At 36.6% G+C, this 24,748-nt stretch overlaps 1 protein-coding gene across 2 annotated transcripts; it reads right to left on the bottom strand.

Moving 5' to 3' along the window:
* Window positions 1-1,817: 1,817 nt before the first annotated feature.
* LOC115624101 (probable serine/threonine-protein kinase fhkB) lies at window positions 1,818-24,244 on the bottom strand. 2 transcript variants are annotated; one of them, XM_030518691.1, is made up of 6 exons: window positions 23,248-24,244; window positions 6,244-6,423; window positions 5,668-6,179; window positions 5,370-5,592; window positions 5,092-5,305; window positions 1,818-4,815 (listed from the first exon to the last, which is right to left on the bottom strand). In XM_030518691.1, exons 1-6 carry the CDS (start codon window positions 23,402-23,404, stop codon window positions 2,523-2,525), a joined length of 3,579 nt encoding a protein of 1,192 aa, XP_030374551.1. In that variant the 5' UTR covers window positions 23,405-24,244; the 3' UTR covers window positions 1,818-2,522. The 2 variants fall into 2 exon arrangements, with proteins under 2 accessions (XP_030374551.1, XP_030374552.1); XM_030518692.1 differs by lacking the exon at window positions 23,248-24,244 and adding an exon at window positions 15,924-16,520.
* Between the last annotated feature and the right edge of the window lie 504 nt (window positions 24,245-24,748).

Raw genomic sequence — 24,748 nt, 5'->3', positions numbered from 1 at the left:
GTGTAGGAATAGTTCTGCAAATTGCATTTACATATAAAAATTATTGTATGCATTTTATCAAGACGGTTCGACTTAACAACTTAATGTGTCAAAACTTTTTGTTTGTCTTCTTCAAACTACATTTCTTGACATCATTTCTTCGCTAGGTTTTCAAAAATTATAATTAAATGGGAAAATAAGAAAAGATTGGAGTTTTTTTGTATTTTTTGTTTGCTTGTGTTGCGAAATTTTTATGTTTTTTTTTTGTAATTTCATGATTTTGTTTTATTAGTAAAGTTTTCTTGTTTTTTTTTTTTTGTATGTGGTAGAAAAGATTGTTTGTTCTCTCCTCTCTCCCTCTCTTCTTTCTCTCTCCCTCTCTCTGCTTGTGGAAGTAATTCAAGTTTTGTTAGTAACAGTTTTTTTGTTGTTTTTGTTTTATTGAAAGTATGGAGTTAAGGAATACAAAAAATAAGGAGAAGCAAAGTAATTCTGACATTGTTTCATTTGTTTTTTGGGGCGTAAACAAAAAAATAAACAATTTTTTAGTTGTGAAAACTGTTGCTCTCTTCCTACTACGCTTCACTGTACTTATTAGTAGTAGTAGTGTTGTTGTTGTTGTTACATTTTGATGGCACAGCGTCAGTTGATAGTTTTCAGGTGCAATTCATTATACATTTTATATCACAATTCTTTATTATTATTATTTATTTGTAATTAACACATTTGTTTGCTTTTAAATTTACGCCCATCTGATTTGTTGAGCAATGTCGTGTCAGAAATATTCTTTGCTTATATTTTTTTTTAAGACTTATGTATGTGTATTGTTGTTGTGGTTGGTATGTTTGTGTATATAAGTATGTATGTGTGTGTAACTGTGTGTGTGTATTTACTGGACAAGTTCGAAAAGTTTTGGAGCTCACCATTCCAAAAGTTTCCATTTAAATTTTAATGACCATTTAGGCGAGTCTTTCAAGTTTTAAATTATCAAGATCTCTCATACATATTATATAGATAGATATATATTATATATATGCCCGTACTACGTCTAGTGGTCTAGGACAACATCATGCATAATTATATAAGCTATAAAGCCTCGTTGTCAGAAGCAAAACTTTAAGTTCTGCATTCAGATATCGCACTACAAACTAAAAGGAAACTTCTTTTTTGGGGGGTGAGCGCCACAAATTTCCGAGATCGAACACCATACAAAAATTCGCCCAGTATAGCGTATATACTTATACAAAAGTTTTTCTCTTCGTATGGGCACTTAAAATAAGCAGCATTTTACATTTCATCTTGAAGTACAATGCTTGGAAACTTTATAGGATATGGGAAATCGGCATGCACTCTTAAATTGCCAATCGTTTCATTATTGTTTAAGGAATTGATTTTCGGAATTTTGAGAAAATGACTTTGCCTTGGCTAAGAAAATAATAAAATTAAATAATAATAAAAGTAGCCGAAAATTGCATGACGATTTCATCTCAAAAATTGAAAAGCAAAAGGCAAATTATAGAAGTGTTCAGAATTGTGTCTGTGTGTGTCTGTGTTTATATATGTGTGTTGTTGTTTAACCCAAACATCCGGGTCCTTCTACAAATTTTGAAAACATTTAACTTAATTACATTGTTTTAATTTTTTGTTTTAGCAATTGTTTTGCTTTTTTGTAACAAAAGATTTACTATCAAAATTACAACAGCTTTCTTGTACATTTTGGTTAAATTTCTTGTTTCTTCGATATATGCCAAAAATATGTGCAAAACTTTCTCTCGTATGTAACAAAAAAGCACGAATCGCCAAAAACCTTTTAAGGGAACCGAAAAGAAACGTAATTGTTTATGCATTTTCGCTTGAACTCTGTTTTTATTTTCATAATAAAAATTATAGCGCATTTATATTTATAACGTTTTAAATCTTTTTTATAAAAAAAGGTTTTTTGTTGTTTTTTTTTTTTATATATCGAACGACTGTTTGGTTGTTGTTATTTTTGTTGTTGTTCTTAAACAGCATTAAATTTGTTTCGTAACATTTTGTTAGGCTATTGAAAACAAGTTTTTTTCCTCAATATCTCTTTTTGTTTCTTTTACGTTACAAAGACGGAATTAAGTAGTTTTTTTGTGATAACATTCATTGTTATTGTTTTGTTTTTTTTGGAGGGGGGAGTAAAATATATTGGTAAACAAAAAAAAATTTAAATTTGAGTTGGAAGTGGACAAATGTTGGCAGTTGGTTGTGGCGCGCGAAATAGGATCCCTTTGCCTTCTTGTAAAAGAATAATAAAGAAATAGAAATATAAGTGTTTGTTTTACAATTATTTTGCACAATAATTTCAAAGTAAACAATTGTTGCTTGTTTGATATAAAAAATTAGCTTTCGCTTAAAGCTTTTACAGTATTGTTTTCTATAATTCTATATAGTAGATATATTCTCTGTCCATGAGAGAAAAATGTAAATGAAAATATGCAATGCGACGACCATTAACCAAACTGCCTCAACTTAGCCAACAATGAGCTCGGTTTCTCTATTTTTAGCCTTCTATTTTAGCCACTTGCTGTTGCCGGCTCACAATATTCACCCAAATCGCCGGGGCGATGCGATGATGCGGTCGCATTGTGTGACCGCAGGCGTCGCTGCATCAACAAACTCTCACTTGGAGGCGAGAGACCAATGCGCAACGGCGGCTCATCCATTAGCTGAGCGGCCTGTGAGTGCATAAAACGTCCCGAGCCAATACGCTGCTGCTGGTTCTGATATTGTTGTTGCTGCTGCTGTTGTTGTTGCTGCTGTTGCTGATGTCGCTGATGGTATGACTGCGGGCGTTGCTGATTCATGCCACAGCTTCTCATGGGTGCATAAATGCAATCGTTGCGCCAATTGTGCAGCTCATCAGAGGGTGGGGATCCACCGCTGCCACTGCCAGTACTGCCGGCACTATTGTGACGCTGCTGCGGCTGCATTGGCACCGATTGCTCGCGTTCCCGATAGGTTTTTGGCTGCGGCAACTGCTGCTGCTGTTGGCGCCCACCACTGTGGGAGAAGCTGCCCAAATAGTTGCGCTGCTGATTGCCGAAGCCACCGCCACCACCTGTGTTAAATGGTGGTCGGTATTTACGATAGTTGCCAGTCTGCGTTTGCTGCTCCGAATTATGGCTGCGATAGCGCCAATTCTCCTGCATTGGCGTCTTTGTCGGCTGCTGTTGTTGTTGTTGTTGCTGGTCACGAGCCACAATGTATCGTTGTTGCTGCTGTTGTCGCTGCTTGCGCGTGTATGCATTACAAATAGCTGGCAGCGGCTGCTTGAATTGAACCGTTCCTGGCTTTTTGTTGGCATCGACATCGTCCACAATATCATCATCATCTTCATCATCATCATCACCATCGTCGTAATGTTCATCGTAATCATCGTCCTCTTCATCTATGTCCGCATCTTCGTTCTCATCGGCTTCCAGCTCAGAATAGTTTTGATATGCATCAATCGCAAAATAGACGTTGCGTTGTTGTTTGCCTGTCTGCTGTTGTTGTTTTTGTTCTTGTTCTTGCTGTTGTTGTTGGTGTAGTTGCTGTTGTTGTTTGCCAAAAGTCGTTCGCATTGTTGTCCCCTCAGCTGCAGCTTTTTTAGCATTCACATTCAATTCATCATCTCCATCATTAACCTCATCTTTCTCATCATCATCATCATCATCATAAGCTTTGTGGTTAACATAATCATTTGGTGGGCACGTTGCTGCTGCGTTATCGGTTATTGATGTTGCTGTTGTTGCTGTTTTAGATACATCCTTGGCTTGCACTGCCGCCGCTGAGTTGACAACAATATTTGCAGTCTCATAAATTTCAGGTAGCTTTTCATTTAAATCACTAATACTATCCAATAGTTTCACAGCATGATCATCTCCAGTTTGCTGCTCATTTCTCTTGTCGTTGCTGCTGCTGTTATTGATTTGTGTTGTGTTTGTAACTGGTGTTGCTGTTGCTGTAGTTTGCTTGTTATTGGTATCGGTGATTGTAGTAGCACTAATATCACTTAATGGTGGCTGTTGCTCGCGCACAGCCCCATCAACATCATCTTCTTCTTCATCATCCTCATCATCTTCGTCTTCCTCCTCTTCCTCGACATCTACGTCATCGTACACGTCGTCGTCTTGCACATTATTGCGCATGGACGCGACTGTATTTGGATTTGAATTTTCCGTATTCAATTTTTCATAGTTAGCAAATTGATTTTGCTTTGACTTATCGATATTATCAATATTAAGATCTTCGTATTCGTCCTCCTCGGCAATGTCATCGACACGCTGTTGCTGCTGTTCGTATAGCTCATCATCGCCATCGTCTTCGGCTAGATCGCGCCAGTAGTGCTTGTAATGCTTAAAATCCTCCGCGCTATTAGCATCTTCATCATCACCATTCTCATAGGACTCTTGGCTAGCCGTCTGTGGCTGTTGTTGCTCGGATTGCTGTCCATTGAAGGTCTTGAAGCCGCCGCTGTTATTGTAAATACTAGAGGCATTACGCGAAATCTGGCTACTACTGCGCATAGATTGTCTACCGCTATTGCGTGCACCGTTTCCGGCTACTGAGGAAATGCGTCCACCATAATTGGAGGAGGAGCTGTAACGTTGCGGTGCCGCCGAGCGACTGCGCGAGTAATGCGCCGGCGGCTTAGGATTGTAGTTGTCATCGCTGTTCGAATTCAGGTTGGACTGTGATGGCCGATAAATGTTAGGGCGCTCCTTCATATAGTCGTAACGCATGCTGAAGTGTTGCAATATAACGCGTTTTACGGCCATGGCCGATTCGGCGAACTGGGAAATCTCGCGTGCCGAATGGTGATTGCTATAATGAAAAAAAAAATACATTTATTAAATCATACAATTGTACAGTTTAAGAATCACAAATGAAGGACAAAGTATCCTCGATTAGAATTCTTATAATATTTTTCTTGATACTATAATCTAGATTAGGACTGTTTTTGAAAGCAATTCAGATTTGTTGTTTTCAATGAAAATTTCGATTCTAAACATTATTTTTGATTACGATTCCAAAAAAGATTATCATACAAATTATTTTTCTTCTTTTTAACGATAAATAATTGAGTTTATTTTAACCTACCGTTTAATATTGCAGGGCGTTTGTAACGCCCTATGACGCGCCACATACTCTTTGTCACTTGACGACTCCACATCACACATAAGAACCCAAGAATGATTCAAAACGGCTTCGGCACTTAAACGCTTAGAGGCCTTCTTAACGAGCAGGCGACATATTAAGTCTTTCGCCTCATCACTAACATCGTGCCATTCGGCCTCCGGAAATGAGAAATGTCCTAAAAGAAATATAAATATAATTAGATAGGAATATAAAATGAAAGAATGCATTTCGAAACGTACCCTCTTGAATGGACTCAAACAGTAATTCCTGGCAAGTGCGGCAATTTTCACCGCGATTCCAGCCGCAATCCTCTCCGCAGTTGCCCGAAAATGGTGGATACCCGCAGAGCAGGATATAAGCAATCACGCCCAGAGACCACAAATCGCAGCGTTTATCATAGTAGTTGGCTTCGCCAACGAACAGTTCAACAACTTCGGGTGCCATGAACTCGGCGCTGCCGACCTAAATAAAAGAAAAACAAAGAAAGTATAGTGTCAAGATCAAGAAAGTATAAAGATCAATCGTTCAATGACTTACTGGTGTCAGGAGCTGCGGGGTCGCTGCTGGTGATGAGATATCTGTGGTGAACTTAATGCCCGAACCCAAATCAAAATCACATATCTTAATCGGACACAACGAGTCCGGCTTTACGCACAATATATTCTCGGGCTTGAGATCGCGATGAGCTATGCCCTTCTTGTGCAAAAAATCCAGACCCGAGGCAATCTCCTTGATGATCTGCGCCGCCTCGTGTTCCGAGAAACAAATATGCTCCTGAATGCGTGTTAGCAAGGGCCCGCCATTGATTTTCTCAAACACCAAATAGAACTTCTCGTCATCTTCGAAGAATTCGATTAATTGCAAAATTCCCGGATGTCCCTGACAGTGATGGAATGTCTCCACTTCGCGAAAGACACGCGCACGCGCGTGTCCTGGTATCTTATCGATAACTTTCACAGCATATTCCAGATCGGTGTAAATGTTAACGCAAGTTTGTACCGAGGCATAAGCACCCTCGCCAAGTATTTCGCCAGTCAGTTTATACAGTTCTGCAGAGTATTGATTGCAAATTAGTTTACATATTAATGTGGTATTTAAAAATCAAATCCATACCTTGAAATGTAGACGAATGAAGCGAGGAGCTGATGCGTTTTTTGCGTCGTTTCTTCTGCATCTCCTCCTTGTGGCGATTCAGCTCCGCCTGCCTCTCCACTTCAGTCATATTGGGCGCTTCGCTGGACTCGTTGCCCGAGACATCCTCGCTGCTATAGCGCGTCAATTCATTGTGCCCGTCTTTAAGAAAAGAAATCAAATCGTTGAATTTTATTTCATTATGATGAAATAGCAACTAAATATTTCTCAAAGTTCAAACAACTGTTCTACACAAAGCCTAAAATGTAACTGACGCAAAGAATTGGCACACATTTCGAAATAACCCCTAGACAGTCGGCATTTGTCATCATTTAGGTTCGTTCCTACATACGAGTATATATTGAAAGCCACATGTGCGTCCCAAAGTTGTGTTTACACCACAAAATATAAATTAGAAATATTTCAGACTCAATCGAACCATTAAATAGGTAACATTCTAGCATTTCAGTTGATTTGATGGCAATAATACTGATGCTGGTGATATGAATATGAAAACAGAGTATTGGTAGAATTCCAGCATGAAGACATCTCTCTTAGAAATGCGCTCTCTTAAACTCTTTCATTTGTGCTCTTTCTCCATAAAATAAATCAGAAGTGAGAGATCTAATTGGGTTTCTTCCTTTACCGCATGCATATCATGAAATATTCTATGGGAAAATGCAAATACGTGCAGTGAGAAATTAAAACTATTTTATAGTTTTTTTTAATAAACAATTTCACATTTCATAAGCCAAAGGCACGTTTTATATTAAATAAATAAAAAAAGAACAAAAGCAACAAACATTTTATTGAACAACGCAGCGATTAAAAACGAATGCTTATCAATGAGACTGATATGTGCTAGTGTATATAAGAAGATATACATATGCATATGTGTCTGGTTTCGCATACCTGAACAGTTATAATATTAATACATATGTAATAAATATTCATGTACTCGTATATAATAGTCAAGAGATTGTAAACGCCAAAAATATTAATGCATGTACATATGTATACGTATAAGTGAAGCAGAATTTGAATTGTTAAAGTTCTGTTAAATGCCCTTATCATATACATATAGATTTCTATAAGGTTGGGTGAAAAAAAGAGAAATCTTTGCTGAATCAGGCAAATCATTTCCACACAAATTTATTGAATTTCACAAGTTCGTCATGAATATGTAGAATGTTACTTCAACTTCAAAACCAATAAGAATACTCTACAGCAATATAGTTTTCTGCTGGACTTAACAAACTTTCTTGATTTTTAAAAACAATCAATCTTCTACCTAAATTTCGCTTTTACTGGAGACAATGAAAGTTTGAACTCTGATAGATAGACGTTTTTATTGTTCTTCAAAAGCCACAATATTTCCTTCCCATATCCATACTATAGGTTTTCTTTAACAACAAATTTGCAGGTTATCCAGTCTTTATTTTATTCATTGAAATCTCGAGACCAGACACACTGGCAATTATAAGGTAGCAGCCAGCTATGGCTCGTGTGTCTTTAATTGTGGTCATAAAATAAAGAAGAACACATCGACAATGGCACAAGGGCCAGTGGTCGCCAAATGGGTGTATATTTTATGCTATTTTTAGAACACATTGAGGCGCACTTATAGCAATGATCGGATCAGTAGGACCGTTTGGAACGTTCGGGCAGGCGAGCGTTGAAGCGTGGGCCACCCATTGAAACGAATGAGGGTGAGGATGATGATGATGATGGCGATGGTGACTCGTAGCGAAAAAATATATACATATACAAGTATAATACTGTATATATAAAGATATATAGATGGATGTACACACATAATGCGTAATCAGTCAAATGGGCACTATAGTGGAACATGTAAGCAATCTAATGCTGATATGCATCGTTGCATTGCGCCCAGTTGGACTTTCAGCGAGGTAGTTGGCCTCTTCGTCGCTTTGCCATGATAATGCAAAACTCAATTGTGTCACAACATGGAGGGAGGGGGGAATGAAGACAATGAAGAATGGTTTTGTCGTGCTGTTTTACAAAGTACGCTCAAATGGTCGATGATCACATGATTGCTGGATCGTCTGTAGTTCATTCCAAAGTAGTTGCAGTTATAGCGACAAACTGCTGAGAAAGTTAATTACGAATATTATTGGTAGACATGGGGAGATGATAAAATAAATTAGCTTTAGAAACGGCAGCCTTTAAGAAAACTTTTTGAAAAAAGTGATGGTAGTTAAAATGTTCAAATACGTTTGAGGAACCCTGCTGAACACTCAAATTTAATAGTTCAAGTATAATATTTTATACCTTCTATAACTTTTTTGTTTTTTCTACTTAATTCGTCTAACATAAAACCTTCCTCTGCACTTCTCATATCGAATACTTTAGTCATTCAATTGCATACGTTTTTGAATTTTTCGTCTAATATAGCAGTTCTTTACTATTTTATATTTATGAGAAGAATTCTCGTTTTCAAATAGAATTTTAGGTAGACATAAATTATCTTGTAGAGGTTTTTCTTTTTACATTATAAGATTAAATTCTTTAATCAAATATTTTTGGGGGGTATTATTTATGAAATATTTGTTAGATTTGTTCCCAATATTAGCTTTTAATATATTAATTAATATAAATTATGATAAATATTTATTAACATAAAAAACCAATTTAAATTAACTGAGGCAAGAAGACGCCTATTTCTTTGAAAAACTAGTGGTTAAATCTGAATAATAATTTAGGAATAAGCCCTATAACTTTAATCGTTATCTATTAATGGTACGCGATGGAGAGCTGGCCTAACTTCTCTCAAATATTATCAGTTTACAGGAAAATCTAAGTAAGAAAGCATGACTATGCCAGTTGATGCGTTGAAAACTCCATATTGGTGGCAATATAAATAGAACTCAAGGTACCAGATGTTCAGAGTAAATCTTTTACAAAATTACAATGTAACCATGGCCATTCATCAATCCCTAACTCCCACTCCCACTGCAATAATAGAAAGAAGAGCTATTTATTTCATTCACTTATCTCAACTCAACATATGTATGTGCATATGTTCAACAACATAAAGTTGGATAAAGAACATACCATAGCCTCCCATATGTTAGTTTCTTCCGTTCTCAAGATTAATGTGCTAAATAGGCCGTGTCGTAAGCGTACAACGCGTTTGGTTCGAAGAAATTCTTTAAAACGCAATTCATTGCACAGACAAACAGTGTGATAATAAACAGGAATATACTATAAATGTTTAGACAAGTTTTTCACTTTTTTCCTCTACTCTGGCCTATAATAAAAATTGCAAGACTTCTTCTGATCGTTATCCACACCCAATCCCAATTCGCACTCAATTCGGTTGCTCTTTCCGTTCCGACAATTTTTGGGCAATGTGCAGACGTCATTCCCTAATGATTCTCTAAACTTTCGCATTTGTTTTTCGATCGCATATGTACGAGTATGTACGTTGTATGGTCGGTGTTTATTTTGTAGAATTGACTGCCGGTCGGTCGTCAATTATCCGGCACGCCTTGCCCTATCTTCTATATTATTGACGGCGTTGTTGCTGTTGTTGCTATCTAAATTTAAATTTGGCCTATTTAGCTAGCAGCGCTCGTTCTTATCAATTACGTAAATTAAATTCAAAAAGACATAAACGCGTGCACGAGAAATTAAAAAAACAAAAAAATATAAAAGAAAACAAATTAAAGAATTATATTGTATGGATGATGTTTTTTCTTTTCTTCTTGTTGTTTTTGTTGGCAACCGCTTCTGTTGTTGTTGTTGCTGCTAACGCTGCTGCTATGGTTTGGCGCCTATCGTGATATTATTTGCGCATTTCTTTAATACAATTTTTGCAAATCATTTTGTTTATTTCAAATTTCTTTTCTTCTTTTTTTGTGAATGATTTTTCACGATTTTTTAAGGTCTGTGAAAAATGTCTGAGGCCATTAGGTAATTAATTATAATTAATGAAGCGCCATTTGTTACAGAGTTGTGAAAAAAGAAAGGAAGAGTATCGGCACACGAAATGAAAAATGTGGGGTTTGTAATTTTTTCATTAATTTTGAATTCATATTTTCTATTTATGAAGTAGATAATAATATCCATTTAACCCGCCTACGTGCCAAGAAGATCGTTAAGAAAGGGTTACCTTAAGGCAATGCTGAGTACTAAATAGTAAGAAATTGGGAAAAATAATTTGCCGAATTACAAAAGGTTTGTAATTTTGTTTACTCCCTTAAGTCGTCTTTTTAAAATATGTATAGCAAATCAATCTTCTATTTTCATTACTTACAATATATACTTATCGAATATTGCGAGAATCGCCTGATGTCTTGCATTCACATACTAATATACTTAAATAATTTCATCACCCTATAACATTTTTTTATTTTCAAAACAAAAGATTAGGCTTGTCCGTAAACAACACTAAAGAACAAAGAAAACCTTATTGCCTACACTTAGTATATATAGCTGACGACATTAAAACGTCAAAAATATCAAACCGATCATCATAGTTTGAACTAAAACTAATCAAATTTGATTAATCTCTGGAAAAGATAAAGGTTTCTGCTTCAGGACCTCATTATGTGCGTCTGTCTATAATACTGAATTAATATCACTACATCAGCGAGACACAAAACAACACTTTATGCACAAATATGAACTTATTTCGTGCAGTAATCAATGGGCGATTATTGACTTATAAACAACAACCATACCGGGCGAATAAAACTGCCTACTCTGACCTGATTTCGCTTCGTGTTTTGTTTAGTTTGAAGTGTAATCTAAGCTGCAACAATTTGCATTTGGAAGCCATAGTAGGAAGAAAAGCGAAGAAAACAAAAACAAAACAAAAATGGGTTCAGCAATTTAAAAATAGTTTTTCATGTGGAAAAAGGGTAATAGAAAACAAATAATAAAATAAGTTCCAGTTTATTCCAGTACACCCAGCTGTGCCCACAGCTTTAACATAACACATAACGCCGACACAACAACAACAACAATCGAACGTGTTATCTCTAGCAGCTTGTGTATGCCGGCCGGCCGGTCGATCGTGCCGGGGGGGTTGGGGGTTGCGGTTTTCGACTATCTTGTTTGTTGGCGTGTGCGCGCGTTGTGGGCTTCGACTCATTTAAATTTATTGCGTCGTACTCCCGAGTCTCAGCGTCTCAGACTCAACTATAACCGTATATTTGTTGCTGTTATTCGTTTTGCAAGTAAGCACAAATAAAAGCTGGCAAAACACAATACACAAAAAAGAGCCTCAACACACACACACACACACAGATGTAAAGCCGCCGAATTTAAATAAATATTTAAAAAACTGTGCGAAAAACATCGCAGGAACCCAACGTTGAAATAAATACTTTATATACTCATGCTAAGCCAACTAAATGGCAAACAAACACACCCGAAAACCGGGGGGGTGACAAAACCTCTAGACCTTAACTCAAATTTTGTGTTAATATTTGCACGAATGGGCGGCCGGCAGGGAAAACAGAAAGTTACCATCAGAAAAATGAAGAGAAAAACAACAAAACTGGAGAAGAAAATAAATAAAGTGTTGGATGGTTGTTGCAGCAACAACAGGCCTAAATAACAATAAATAACAACTTTATAAATAAACTAAAAAGGCAAATATTTGTCCATGATGTGTTGTTCATCATATATGTATGTACGTAATTGCTGCAAAAAACTAAATGCGTTTTAGAAAAATACAGGCAAGCTACTTTTCTGGCACTCCTCTATGCTAAATAAACTCCATTAATTCAGACTATCTCTAATGATAATAAATAAGTTAGTCAGCAGTTCGGGCAGTTAAGCGATTAAAACTTTTTATGAAATTAGCTAATTTCCATTACTAAATCAACAAGATTTAAGATTAATTTTTTATGCTGTTTTTTTTTTTGTGGCTTTCAACGCAAAAACAAAAAAAGATGAATTGAGAATTAAATTATGTACAATTATGGATTTTAGAGGTTGTGGCCAATCTGGAGAAAATTTCTGACATGAGAAAAAATGCTTACTTTAAATCTGAGCATATTCCATAATTAAATTTGGAATATTCGTTGCGAAATGGCCCTGAAACGAATATGTTCTCCCAATGCATCAAAAACATAAACCATGTCAGTGAATAATTCAGAGCAACGTCACGCCCCTGAGTCTCTAAGCCAAAACAAAAACAAACATAACACACTCAAAAATATCAAAAATAATTTGTTGTTTAAGAATAATTGGTTGACTGCCACTGCCACCGCCATCGCAGACAGGTCTCTTCAGTGTTCATGTGTACCTCACTGACTGTCTGGCCGCATCTCAAGGTGTCTGCGAATTTTTAATTGACACGAATCGAAAACAGAAACTGAAAACTAAAAAACAAGCGGAGCGCAGAAGCAGCCAACATGGCAAAACAACAATTAAAAACAAAAGAACATTATCAAACACGAGTTTAAAACACAGTTGGAAAAAAAGGCTGAAACCTTGAGGAATTTTACGATGTTTGTTTTTTTCTTCTACAGGCAAAACAAAAATAGTGAGAGACCATAAAAATAGAAATAAAAACAATAATAACGACGACTAAAAGAAGGTGCGCTAGATTAGCGAAATAACTGATGATAAAGCAAACGGCGCAGAAAACAAATGAAATGGTTTTTTTTTTGTCTTTTATTGTAATTTTGTGCGTTGCTTCTTTAATTAAATAAAAAGCGGAAAAGTACAAGAAAATGAAAAAAAAAACCAACACATGTTGTGCGCCCTGGCAAAGAGCGTAGAGCTGCTGCGCGCTTAAGAGAAAGAGAGAGAGCACCAAGTAATTTGGAAGAGTTTGAAGCCGGCTTGTCTGCTCTTTTTGCATATTTTTTGGTGTTATGTGCTACACACGTCGTCCGAGCCCCCCCCCCCCCCCCACACAATACATATGTACATACATACATATGTACATACATACATATGTATAGCAGTCACAACAACAAGAAATACATGCACGCCTGTTAGTTGTTGTAAAGAAGCAGAAAATTATTGCGCCGCCGAATGAAATTGTAAAAGCAAAAGTTGAATAAAAATGGCGAATCCCCGCACAGGGCAAGCGAAAATCGCCGCACATAACAAAAGTTTGAGCGAGTGAGCGAGCAGCAAGCAAGTGAATGTGTAAAAACGACAAAATAACAACAAACAAATTCATAATAATAAGAATATATGCGTAATACTCAAGTACATGTGCTCATATTCTATGTACATCTGTATGTACATTGATGCATGTATGTATGTACTTATATGTGTGCGTACTTGTATGTACTTAGACCTGCCGGCGCAGTACTCAAGGTCACCGTTTTAGTTTTCACTGCCTTTTCGAAAAAGAGCGCTTGTTTTAAGGGGGAGTGGCATGGGTATCTGAATCCACCACATATCCACTCACCAACTGAGGCAACAAAGTCGCTACGACGCACATTGTTAGAACATGATGCACAAACTTTCCAGGTACAGTCGAGATTTTCAAGAGATGATAAAAATAACGATTTTTTTAAGATGAACAAATTTTAAATATTAAGGATAATATATTTTCTTTTGGTGAAAAACGCACATATGTATGTATCTAAGTGCAACTGTTTTTGGATTACATTTAACATTGTCAAACAGCTGACATTCATACTATTTGAACATACATACATACATATGTATGTAATAAAAAGATTAACCGGAATGCTATAAAAAGTTTGATAATAATTTACTATTACTTCGATTCCATTTGATAACCAAAGCATACTCTTTGGGAATTCTAATTAATTGTTCAACTTTTAACATGATTCAGATATGTTATAGTTGAATCCTTCCATAAACACATTCTAACAAAATGTTGAGCAAAAGGATGGGTACCTTGAAACTGTATTTACAAAATGGTTTACTACAGAAAATCATAAATATTGGTATATTTACGGGGCACTATGGGAAAGTGTGACTACATGTGTATCTATGTATGTATCTGACTAACTAAACACACATTTCCACAAACAGACAGACAATCGGGTGCTCCGCACATGGGGCTGGGGCTGGCACGCTGCTTTTAGGCACGTAGCCAGAGAGCTCATCAGTCGCCGACATCAAAAATTTGTGGTCCAATGTTAAATTTGATACGACATTGATAGTGATGAATGAATGATAAAATTGGGTTCGTATGCACAGCCTTAACAAAATTTATGTAAATATTTTCACAACATTTTAACTGCTGTATATAAGCTACCAAAATCAGTTGTTCAACTTATTTACATACATTCGTGTACATGCTTAGAAATGAATGGTCTTAGATTTTGCTTGATACACAATATAAGTATACTTTAATCAAAAATTCAATCAAATTGAGAAAAAGGGAAAAGGCTTTTATTTAATTGGGCTTTCTGTAAGCAAACATTAACTTTTTCTAGTAAATTGAAATCGAACGACTAATACACAATATATACGTAAAGAATCGGCACGCCCAACACACCACATTTTTTCTTGAAATGATTGAAGATTTATACGTATGTAAGTCTAATTTGAATCTATAAACACCACATAATAGACGCTTTTGTAAATTGTTTGTATTAAGCAGGCATTGGCCCCTAGGTATGGGCAAGGTCCCGCCTATAGTAATAGTTTAGCAATGCAATCTAATTGGAATTGCAAAAGTGCTGAGATATACCGTTGATTTCATGTTCATATATATGTATGTATGTATGCATGTATTTGTATTTATTCTCCATTTGTTGTCCTATAGTTTCCCATTTAAATTGTAAATCATCAATCTGTATGTACATACCATACATACATATGTATAACAACAATAACAATAATGAGGAAATGCATTAAATGTTAAGCGGAAGAATTCTAGAACAAAGAGGGGAAAATGGCAGAGAAACCGGCATTTGTCTTTTTTTATACCCTGTACCCGTAGGGTAAAAAGGGTATATTAGGTTTGTGCAAAGTATGTAACATACAGAAGGAAGCATCTCCGACCCCATAAAGTATATATATTCTTGATCAGCATGACGAGAGAAATCGATCTAGACATGTCCGTCCGTCTGTCCGTCTGTCCGTCTGTCCGTCTGTCCGTCTGTCCGTCTGTCCGTCCGTCTGGATGAACGCAAGGATCTCAGAAACTATAAAAGCTAGAATAACCAAAGTTGGCATCCAGATTCTCCTAGGTCCGAGTAAGGACGAGTTTATGTTTTTTTTTTTAATTTTCCCCCCCTTCCCCCGCTACAGAATTTCGTCAATAGCGTCCACATTTCAAATGCTTCCTAAACCAAACTTTGCACACATAATTAATATATAATTGTCTACTATTGTGTAAAATTTTATTCAATTCGGTCAATTCTAAGAAATGTTATTAGCAAAACAAATTCTCGCCAGTACAACCCCCCCAAACTGCAGCAACAAGTTCGCTCTTCTTCTTCCTCTTTTTGCTGCTGCTATGGGCGCATATAACTCAGTGACGGAAGTTTACCTGGGTACAGGGTATTACACTGTCGGGCTTGCTCGACTGTAGCGTTCTCTCTTGTTTTTTAATATGTACATAACAAATCGAAAACTTGATGCCTGCCTAAGCATAGGAAATTTTTAATGCATATGTATGTGCATATGTACATACTTGTACTATGTATGTTTATATGGATATATGTATGTGTTTGCATATTTACCCAACATGTTTGCTGCTTTTTCTGTGCTTGCCCTTGTTGTTGCTATGTGCTTTTAGCCGCAACGCAATTTGTGCCCGGCACGTTTCTGCAATGCGTAGATAAACTTGTGGCAGTTGCTGCCGCTCTTTTATATTTACAATTTATAGTTTTTGTTTTTAATATGTATTCTGGCTTTTCTTCGGCTATTATTAACCTAATTTTGACTAAATGCTTAAGTTAATACGCAAAACGGCAACCGCGTGTGTATTTTTCAAAATCGACATCTCTTTAAACCAGCAGCAAAAACATCATCCTCATGCCGAGATAAAACGACGAGTCGAGTCGAGTCGTACCGAACCGAACCGCTCAACGACGTCTACTCTATTTTAGCCGCATCGGCCAATATTCGAATGTATGAATGAAAATTGTTGTTAGCACGCGCAGCCAAAATTTTGCATTTGGGGATACCGCTGCTGCTCCAATTCTTCTATACGGACACTTTGCGGAACAACATGTGAATGATAACAACAAGCGTATAGTTGTGGGCGGGTGTTGGTCAAATCAGGAAAAATAATTTAAAAAAGAACAGTGCTTAAAGCGGACAAAATTTTAACGGACTGTCGCCGTCGCACGGCCGTAAAACGTTCCGAACGCGCGTTTCAATAAGGAAAGAAACAAACACGCGCTGCCGAGCAGCGAACAACCCAACAATCGGCAGCAGCAGCCACCGAAAAACAAAATAAAAACAACAAAAAGGTGAGAGAGCGATAAATTGCTACATACAGTATAGAAGGCCTAAAAGAGATTCCACCGAAGAACAATTTTTTGATATTTTACTTATCTTGACTTATTCGTAACGTATAAAGAAGAGATATATGAATCATTTCCAAAATTCCCGTTAGTGTAATTAGTCACCATGTAATATTTATATAACCATGCAAAATCACTTTTACGCTCGTTTAGTTTTTTATATTTTTATTTTAGTACAAGTTTTCGAAAATGCAAACTTTTCGTTGAATAGTAATTTGCTTCGGTTTAAATTTTTTTTTTTTTCAAATTTGTTTTAACTTGATATTTTTGTAATTTGTATTCCTCAACACTTACGTCCATATGATGTTAACCAATAAGTTTACTTAGTTTACTCATTTTGAAGTATTTATTTGTTTATGTACTTTATTTCGCATTGAAAGAAATTGATGTTCCATACAAGTACAGTTATGAAAATAAAACTCAAACAATATTAATCGCACAGTAATCATTTTATTTAATTTATTGCATTTATTTTTAGTTTTTATTTTATTGCATTTATTTTTATTTTTAATTTTATTGCATTTATTTTTAGTGATCTTATAAACGTGTCGTCTTTAAACCGCATATCTAGCAATTTCTATATTCCGAATAAATTTTTGGTCTCAATTTTTGTCCTAAACTGTTTCTACTGTAAACCGTTTCTCTTAAGGCGCAATCGCTAACACATTTCTAACCAAGAGCGGACCAGCGCAGCTTTACAGCGAGCAACAACAACAGTATCGGCCCCCCAGGTCAGCGCATATTTACGTACATACACACATAGTTTAAAACTTTGGGCTGGGTACTCTCCCTCTCTTTTTGGTTGCTCTTACACATGTGGACATGTGCAAAGAGTGTTACTGCGCAAAATGTTTGTTAATTTTTTTTTTTTTTTTTTTTTTTGCAAAATATGTAATGGTTTTAATTTTTTAGAGAGCTGCTTACGTGATGTTTTCGCCGCATTGCATTTGTAATTGTTATCACGAAAAATGCACTTTATAAACGATTTCTTAATCGTTTGTTTTTACATATTTAGTCAAATTTTTGGATAACCTTATGTGGCAGCGGCTGGAAATAAAGCCGGAACCGGAAAATATGTATTTCTGGTAAAAATAAATACCCGAGAAGCAAAATATAAAAGCCGGTTTCAGAATTGAATCCCACATGTTGCAATTCATACTAGTTAGTACACTGCAAAAAATTAATTTCAATATTCTACTTTATTTGTTTCCGTAAACTTTTAATTAGAATTTATGAGCCACATTTAGATAATTTAAGTAAGAATATGTCAGCTAATTTTTTGTTGCATAAATATACCCATAAATATGTTTGTTTTGAATGGAAATTTTAGTTTTAATTTGGTTCAATTTGTGCAGCCATGTACATATGTATGTATAAACAAAACAATCAAACTAAAGTCTGCAATGGCGAATTAAGTTTGTTGTAATTTGGCAATCATGCGGAGAGTGAAAGATATTTAACGAATTTAAATTGCGTTCTATTAAAAATAATGAAATCTATGTACAAATGCACACATCCATTTGTACATACACATACATACATATGTACATATGTATGTACGTATGTACATGCATATTTTTATGAACATTTGTGTAGACTGAGTGAGAGAAGCAAGGCGAAAGATTTACCAAATCAGCGAACGACCCGAAGTGCAAAACAAAAATAACAATAAAGAGAGATGGCAATAGAGCAACACCCAACAACAATAACAAGACAAAAGCTGACATAATCGTAGAACACGTTGACGTTGTTTTTGTTTTTATTTCGGCTTCCTGCAACCAAGTAATTGATGCATGGGTAAGCGAAAAAGAATGAGAGGGAGAGAGAGATAGAAAGCAAAAGCACATCATACGATGGTAGGTGGGCACCAAAACAAAAACAACAAAAGCGACAAGTGGTGAGCTCCACCAGAGAGCAGAGTAAAGAGAGAAAGCGATTGGGGCAAATTACAATAACAATAATAACTCTACCGCTGAGCAAAGAAAAGACCGGTATGACCACGCAAAAAGCGTGGAGAGAACCAAAGAGCGCACAACTAACGAATGAGCATACAAAAGGAAAACAAGCAAACTGAACACACACAACAGCTCTGCCATATACATATGATATGTATGAATGTTTGTACATATGCATGGATATGTATGTATGTATGTGTATGTACTTATGTATAAACACGGCACGCACACTAACGAAACATCACGTAGGCCGCTGACGTGCTTTTTGTTGAGGGCAACGCAAAAAACGAGGTTAACGCAAACACCGACGCACACACTCACCTTTTGTACACATTGTGTTCGCCCGATATGCGAAATACGTTCAAAAACAAACAAGTGGAGAGGGTAAAATGCAGAAGAAAAAAGGTTTAAAAAGAGCACATAACAAAATAACAACTACTTTCGGGGCCTTTTGTTTTCATTTTGCATTAGCAAAAGATTAAGCAAAATACAAATTCAATTCGAAATTTCTTGTTGGGCTCTTGGGGGATAAGGCGTTGCCATATGTTAGAAAAAATGACACACAGGCCACACGTTGAAGGTGCGTGTGGGCGTATGTATGTATAAGTAGTGTGTGTACATGCTCGAGTTGTGGGTATGTATGAGGCGGCACGTACGCAAAGACAGCAATAGATACATACATATGTATGTATGTATGAACATACATATGTACTATGTACAAATACATTTACATACTTTTAGAAGCAGTAACTAGAGCTTCCTAAGACCAGCATACATACATACATATGTATATAAAACCACTATTTCTAGCAATTAATATGTCTAAATACTTGTGAATACTGTTGAATTCCTAAAAGAAATACATGCAATTTTATTATGAACATGTGTACATGCATATGTATGTACATATATTCATTATTTATCAGTTAAAAGGACTGTGCAATATTTCTGTCTTTGAGAATCTACCCGGCGATCAAGTAGATTTACACATGTACCGAATGTTCGATTTTTTGCACACCTTATCTGACATATTGTGTACATTTTTGTCTGTCGCTTCTCTACCAGCTAGTCTACTAAACACTCATCATACTTAGATATACACAGACACACATTCATCACAGAAATATGGCTGCCGTATGAATAGGTATTGTCGCTCTTTCTCTCTCTATTTTTCAAGTGAAACAGTTAATTCGCAGTGGACCCCCACATCGACTGGTATACAGACAGTCAGACGAAAATTCAAGCCAGCCAGCCACCCACAATGTGGCCCCATAGTCCAACATTCACTCACGTCATATGCACACACACATTATCACCCATCCATCAATACGTATGTATATGTACATAAGGGACATGCAATTTGCAGCTGCTGTTTTCAAATTTGTCTCCGCCACCTTTTTTTTTATTTTACTCAAATGAAATGGCAAAAAATATTTAAAATAATACAAATTCAACACTGTCGTCCACGCTCTTGCTTTGTTTTCTTTTTGCTAGGCGCTTGCAGTGGAAGTTGAAACGGTTAATCAACGCAATGTAATTCAGCCAGCTATCACTAGAGATGGAAGTTCGGATATAAAGATCGATGCCTATGTACGATGCATCGGATGAAAACATGCAGATAACTCTTTTAAGTTTTACAGGTAAAGGTGTAATGATTTTAAAGTTTTAAAAAATGATCTTGCAGGTTTTAACTGATGTACATAAATATGTATGTATGTATATACGCGGTAGATTTAAAATTGAGACTATTTTACACGAAACCAAACAGAAAAACAGACGTGTAGATGAACATGGCTGTATCGATTCGGAAAAAATATGTTGTGTTCGGTTGCAGGGTATACAAATCATTATGGCCGATGTAATGATGTTTTTTTAACAACACTACTTGGCACCCCCACAGCCCATCAACAATGAACTAATAAAAACATTTGTACATATGTACATACATACATATATTCATATGTACGTGTACATGAGTTTCACATTTACCTGAACAGTTTGCGTTCAATTTTATAAACGTGCTTTCATCGTTTATTTTTTTGAGGTTTGTCATCAACATGCTCTTTTATTCCCCCACCCGTTCGACGAAGCAGCAACCGCAGCAGCGACGCAACGCAGCTGCTTCAACTTCTACACGTCAGCAGCACTGAACTCGGTCAGCATTGTAGCGGGAAGCGGGGGTGTTGGGCAACGGGCTGAAAGGCGGGCAACGGACGTCACAGCGCTCATCGTTGTCTCTTTTGTTGTTCGCTCGTTCGCTTTGCACAACGTTCTATTTTGAGTTGCATTGTAGTGGCTGCTGCTGCTGCTCTGCTATCTAGTTTTTTTTGCTGCTGTTGTCGCTGTTGGTACTGCTGTTGCAGCGCTGCACTAAAGTGCAATAAACGTCATCAAGGTTATATGCTGCCGCAGCGCTGCAGGCGTCGCTGCGTCTCGCTGACAGTTTATTAACATTTTGCCCGTCTCTGCTGCTGCTGCTGTTTATATTTTGTCTTTATTTTGTATTTTCTGCGCTACTCTGCCATTGTTGTTGTTGTTGCTGCTGGCGCTGTTGCTGCATTAAACAATTTATCGATCTGTTCGTATTGGTTGTAAAAACGTTAAATATGCTGTCGAAATAAATTACACTGTGAATCATTTTTGCATTTACTTCTGCTCTTATTTGCCCAAAGATATCTCTCTCCCTCTCTTCCTCTCACTTGGCTACGTTTCATACGCAAATTGCGAATGGATTTCTTCAATCTGTCAGTTCCGGAAATAAGTTGCGACAACAAAACAACCGTTGAATCAGCCATTGGATTCGATACCTATACTATATACAAATTACTTAGAAGTGTATTCCCCAACGAGCTAGACAGACCATTCCTTGTTATAAGTAAATTGCGCATCTTTCTATGTGTTTCTGATAGTGTAAATAATCTTATCATAAAGTACTTATGTAAGTACTTTTTTTTATTTATTTAGTAAACATATTTCGGCATATAACAATAGAGAGAATTTAAACAGAAAGCAATCTGAGAAGCAGGAAACAGTGAACAATGTTTGTTGTTTACCTGAAAGTTGAAACTTAAATTTGAGATAGTAAGCTTTAGCTCCCCTATCATAAATTGAGCTTGATAGCTGCTATCAGAGCTAAAATTCATCACTGTCTCGGATTTTGATCGGAACGAAAAGAATCCCGAGAAACGAACTACCCTTTGTGTTTATTCGGCATGCTATCGCTTCTGAATTCGATTAAATAAACATTGTTAATCTGTTCTTGGATTTGAAAACGTTCTTGTTGAATCTAATATTACACCAATCTTCTTCTTAATTCTTATTATGTTGCCGCTAGTTGTCTCTGTAGGTGAATATTTTGTATGCAACTTTAAACTATTAAACTTCAGTTCAGTATAATAAATAAACACACAATTTCAATGGAATTTGTTTATGCACTTTATACACAGATGGATATGTATGTATGTAGATATGTATACCTATCAGCATGTATAGCACCTACTTATGACTTATCTCCTATGTGCGTATATACATACATATGTACATATATGTCTGTACATTGTATATAGTACTTTGAATAATCGCGGCTGAGTAACGTGATGTAATATTTGTTATTGACTCTATGAGGTTGATGAAATTCAATAAATGGGTACACGTGTATGCAAAGTATATAAAAATCCAAATGATTTTATGATTCTAGGCCTAGAATGATACGTATCGATATAATAATGCAAAGACTGTATAATAAGAAGTAGTGGAGCTCTTCTTTCGAAGACCTAAATGTTTCTAGCGGGCTAAAGATACAAATACAACTCCTTAAAGTGGGAAAAACAGCACTTGAATACTTTGTCCAATCTAACAATGTTGCAGAATTATGGGAACGATAAATCCCAAAAAGATGGTCTTAATATCATGGTTAAAAAAAACTATTAATTTGATTTAAAACATAAACCGCATTGCAATCCCACGCTCTAAGCGAGTAGAGGAGCATTCCAAGTATCTGGTAGATGCCAGATCTCAGAGCTATGGGAATGCAGCTGTCGCTTTAAGAACAATGTAGTAAGGAAATCGTTTCCACTCATTGATACTTTAAGCATGGAAAACATAAAATGCAAGTGCAACGTTCCACACTCACACGCACACAGAGACACACACTCTATTAAAATATCATAATAGGGGAAAAACATGTACATGTTTGTTGAATATTCTAGAAAAGGCAGCAAGGCAGAGCAGAACACGAAAGGCAAACATAAAATACATCAGGTGATAAAAGTGACGCACACGCAAGGGCACCGAAAACAGCCAAAGGAAAGGGATGAAGGCGAGAGATGCATGTGGCGAGTGTATGAAAATGTTTCTGTGCATGTACATATGTATGTGTGTGTGGAATTGGGAACACTGTTGGGATGGATAGCAGCTGCAAGAACTTTCCACAGCGCACTAAAAATGCGCACTAGCCACAGTGGGTAGCAAACGTTTTGATTTGCATAAAAATTGTAAAATCGAAACGGTTCACACAAAAAAACAAAAAGAGAGCAACGGAAAGAAAGGAAGGCAGAAAAAACTTGAAATTCAACACTCACCTGATTGACTCTGACTGCAGCTGTTGTCCGTGTTGCTGCAGGAATCGCCGCCTACGCTGCTGTCGCCACCACTACGTGCATTGTTGTTGTTGCTCTTGGGGCCGTTGCCGCTGCGCAGCGTACTGGCATTTTCCTCCTCCAAAATGCGTTCAACCATTTTAATAAGCGAACGCTTTTCGGCAACACTAACACAGTTCAGTTTTTTTTGCTACTATTTCTCAACACACACGCACAGTGTTTCTTCTATTTCGTTGAGAATTTTCCGGTCGCACTCTTGCACCCTCCCCTGCGCTCGCTCGCTAATAAGAAACAACGTCGACGTTGACTGCGCTGTCGCTGCGGCGTTGGTTGCTGCTGCGCTCATTCAAAATGGTGGCTGTTTGAAGATTTTCTTTTTTGTTTTTTGCTTTTAGTTTTGTTGCTACTCTCTGTGGATTTTTTAATCCAATTGCCAAGAAAAGTGACTGACTGTATTGCGTATATGGTGAGCTCAAATAAATTTAATTCTTTCTATTGCTGTTGATTGGCTGCTGCTGCTACTGTTGCTGTTGTAATTGCGGGTGGTTGTTGTAGATGGTATTGCGTCGACAGAATTTAAAATGGTGCAACAGCATAAAATGTATAGAAATTGCAATTGCCTGCGCGTTGAAGCTTATTTTATTTTGGCAATACAATTTTCATCCACTTTTTGACAGGGCTGTGGTTTTTGGTCGTCGTCGTCGGTCGTATTGGTTGGTAGTTGTTGTTGAGTGGTTTCTGTTGTTGTTGCTACTGATTTTTTTTGTCATCGGCAAAGCTGTGTCGACTTCCTTATGCGTTTCACCTTTCCTGTGGCTATTGGATTTGTTGTGGCTGGTAATTTTTGTTGTTATTGCAGGTTGTTGTTGGTTTTGGACACAAAAAAAATCGCTCAAATAGCGGACAAAAGCCGTTTTCTTTGCGTTTTTCCCGCTAGTTATTTTGCTTTAGCTACCGATACCGACCCATTTTCTTCGATGATGAATCTCCGACTGAAGTTAACAAATCGAAAACTATGCATGACAGCCTGGCACGAGTGCTGCCACTTTTCAATTATTTTGCTGAGGGATGCCACCTGGCCCTGTCGCTCATCTCTAAGTCGAATGAGTTGTATAGAATGCAAAATTCAACGTCCAATTTCTCTTAAAATGTGTGTTATATTATCACAAGGGATACAAAGCGTTAAAAAAATTGCATTTGGAACAGCTTCAACATGTGTTTAGATTCCAATTGGTAATTGGCATCGATACTATTCGATAATAGATAAAAATCTACAGATTGGTTTCGATAGTAGTTCTTTGCACTCGATTTTTCGGTTAATTGATATTAAAAGCAACCGTCAATTATAATTAAAAATTATAGAAATCCAAAAAATAAACACAAAAATGACAATATGTTTTAGCAATCCAATCATTTGCTAAATGAAATTTGATAAATTTCTCAAATTATTGCTATTGGTCCGTTGAACAGGGTGGGTGGAGCC

The sequence above is a fragment of the Scaptodrosophila lebanonensis genome, unplaced genomic scaffold (assembly GCF_003285725.1).
Source record: "Scaptodrosophila lebanonensis strain 11010-0011.00,11010-0021.00 unplaced genomic scaffold, SlebRS2 tig00000053-arrow-pilon, whole genome shotgun sequence".
Classification (NCBI taxonomy): Eukaryota; Metazoa; Arthropoda; class Insecta; order Diptera; family Drosophilidae; genus Scaptodrosophila; species Scaptodrosophila lebanonensis.
Note: the sequence above shows the minus strand (reverse complement) of the source record. Positions and strands in the feature narration are given on the sequence as shown.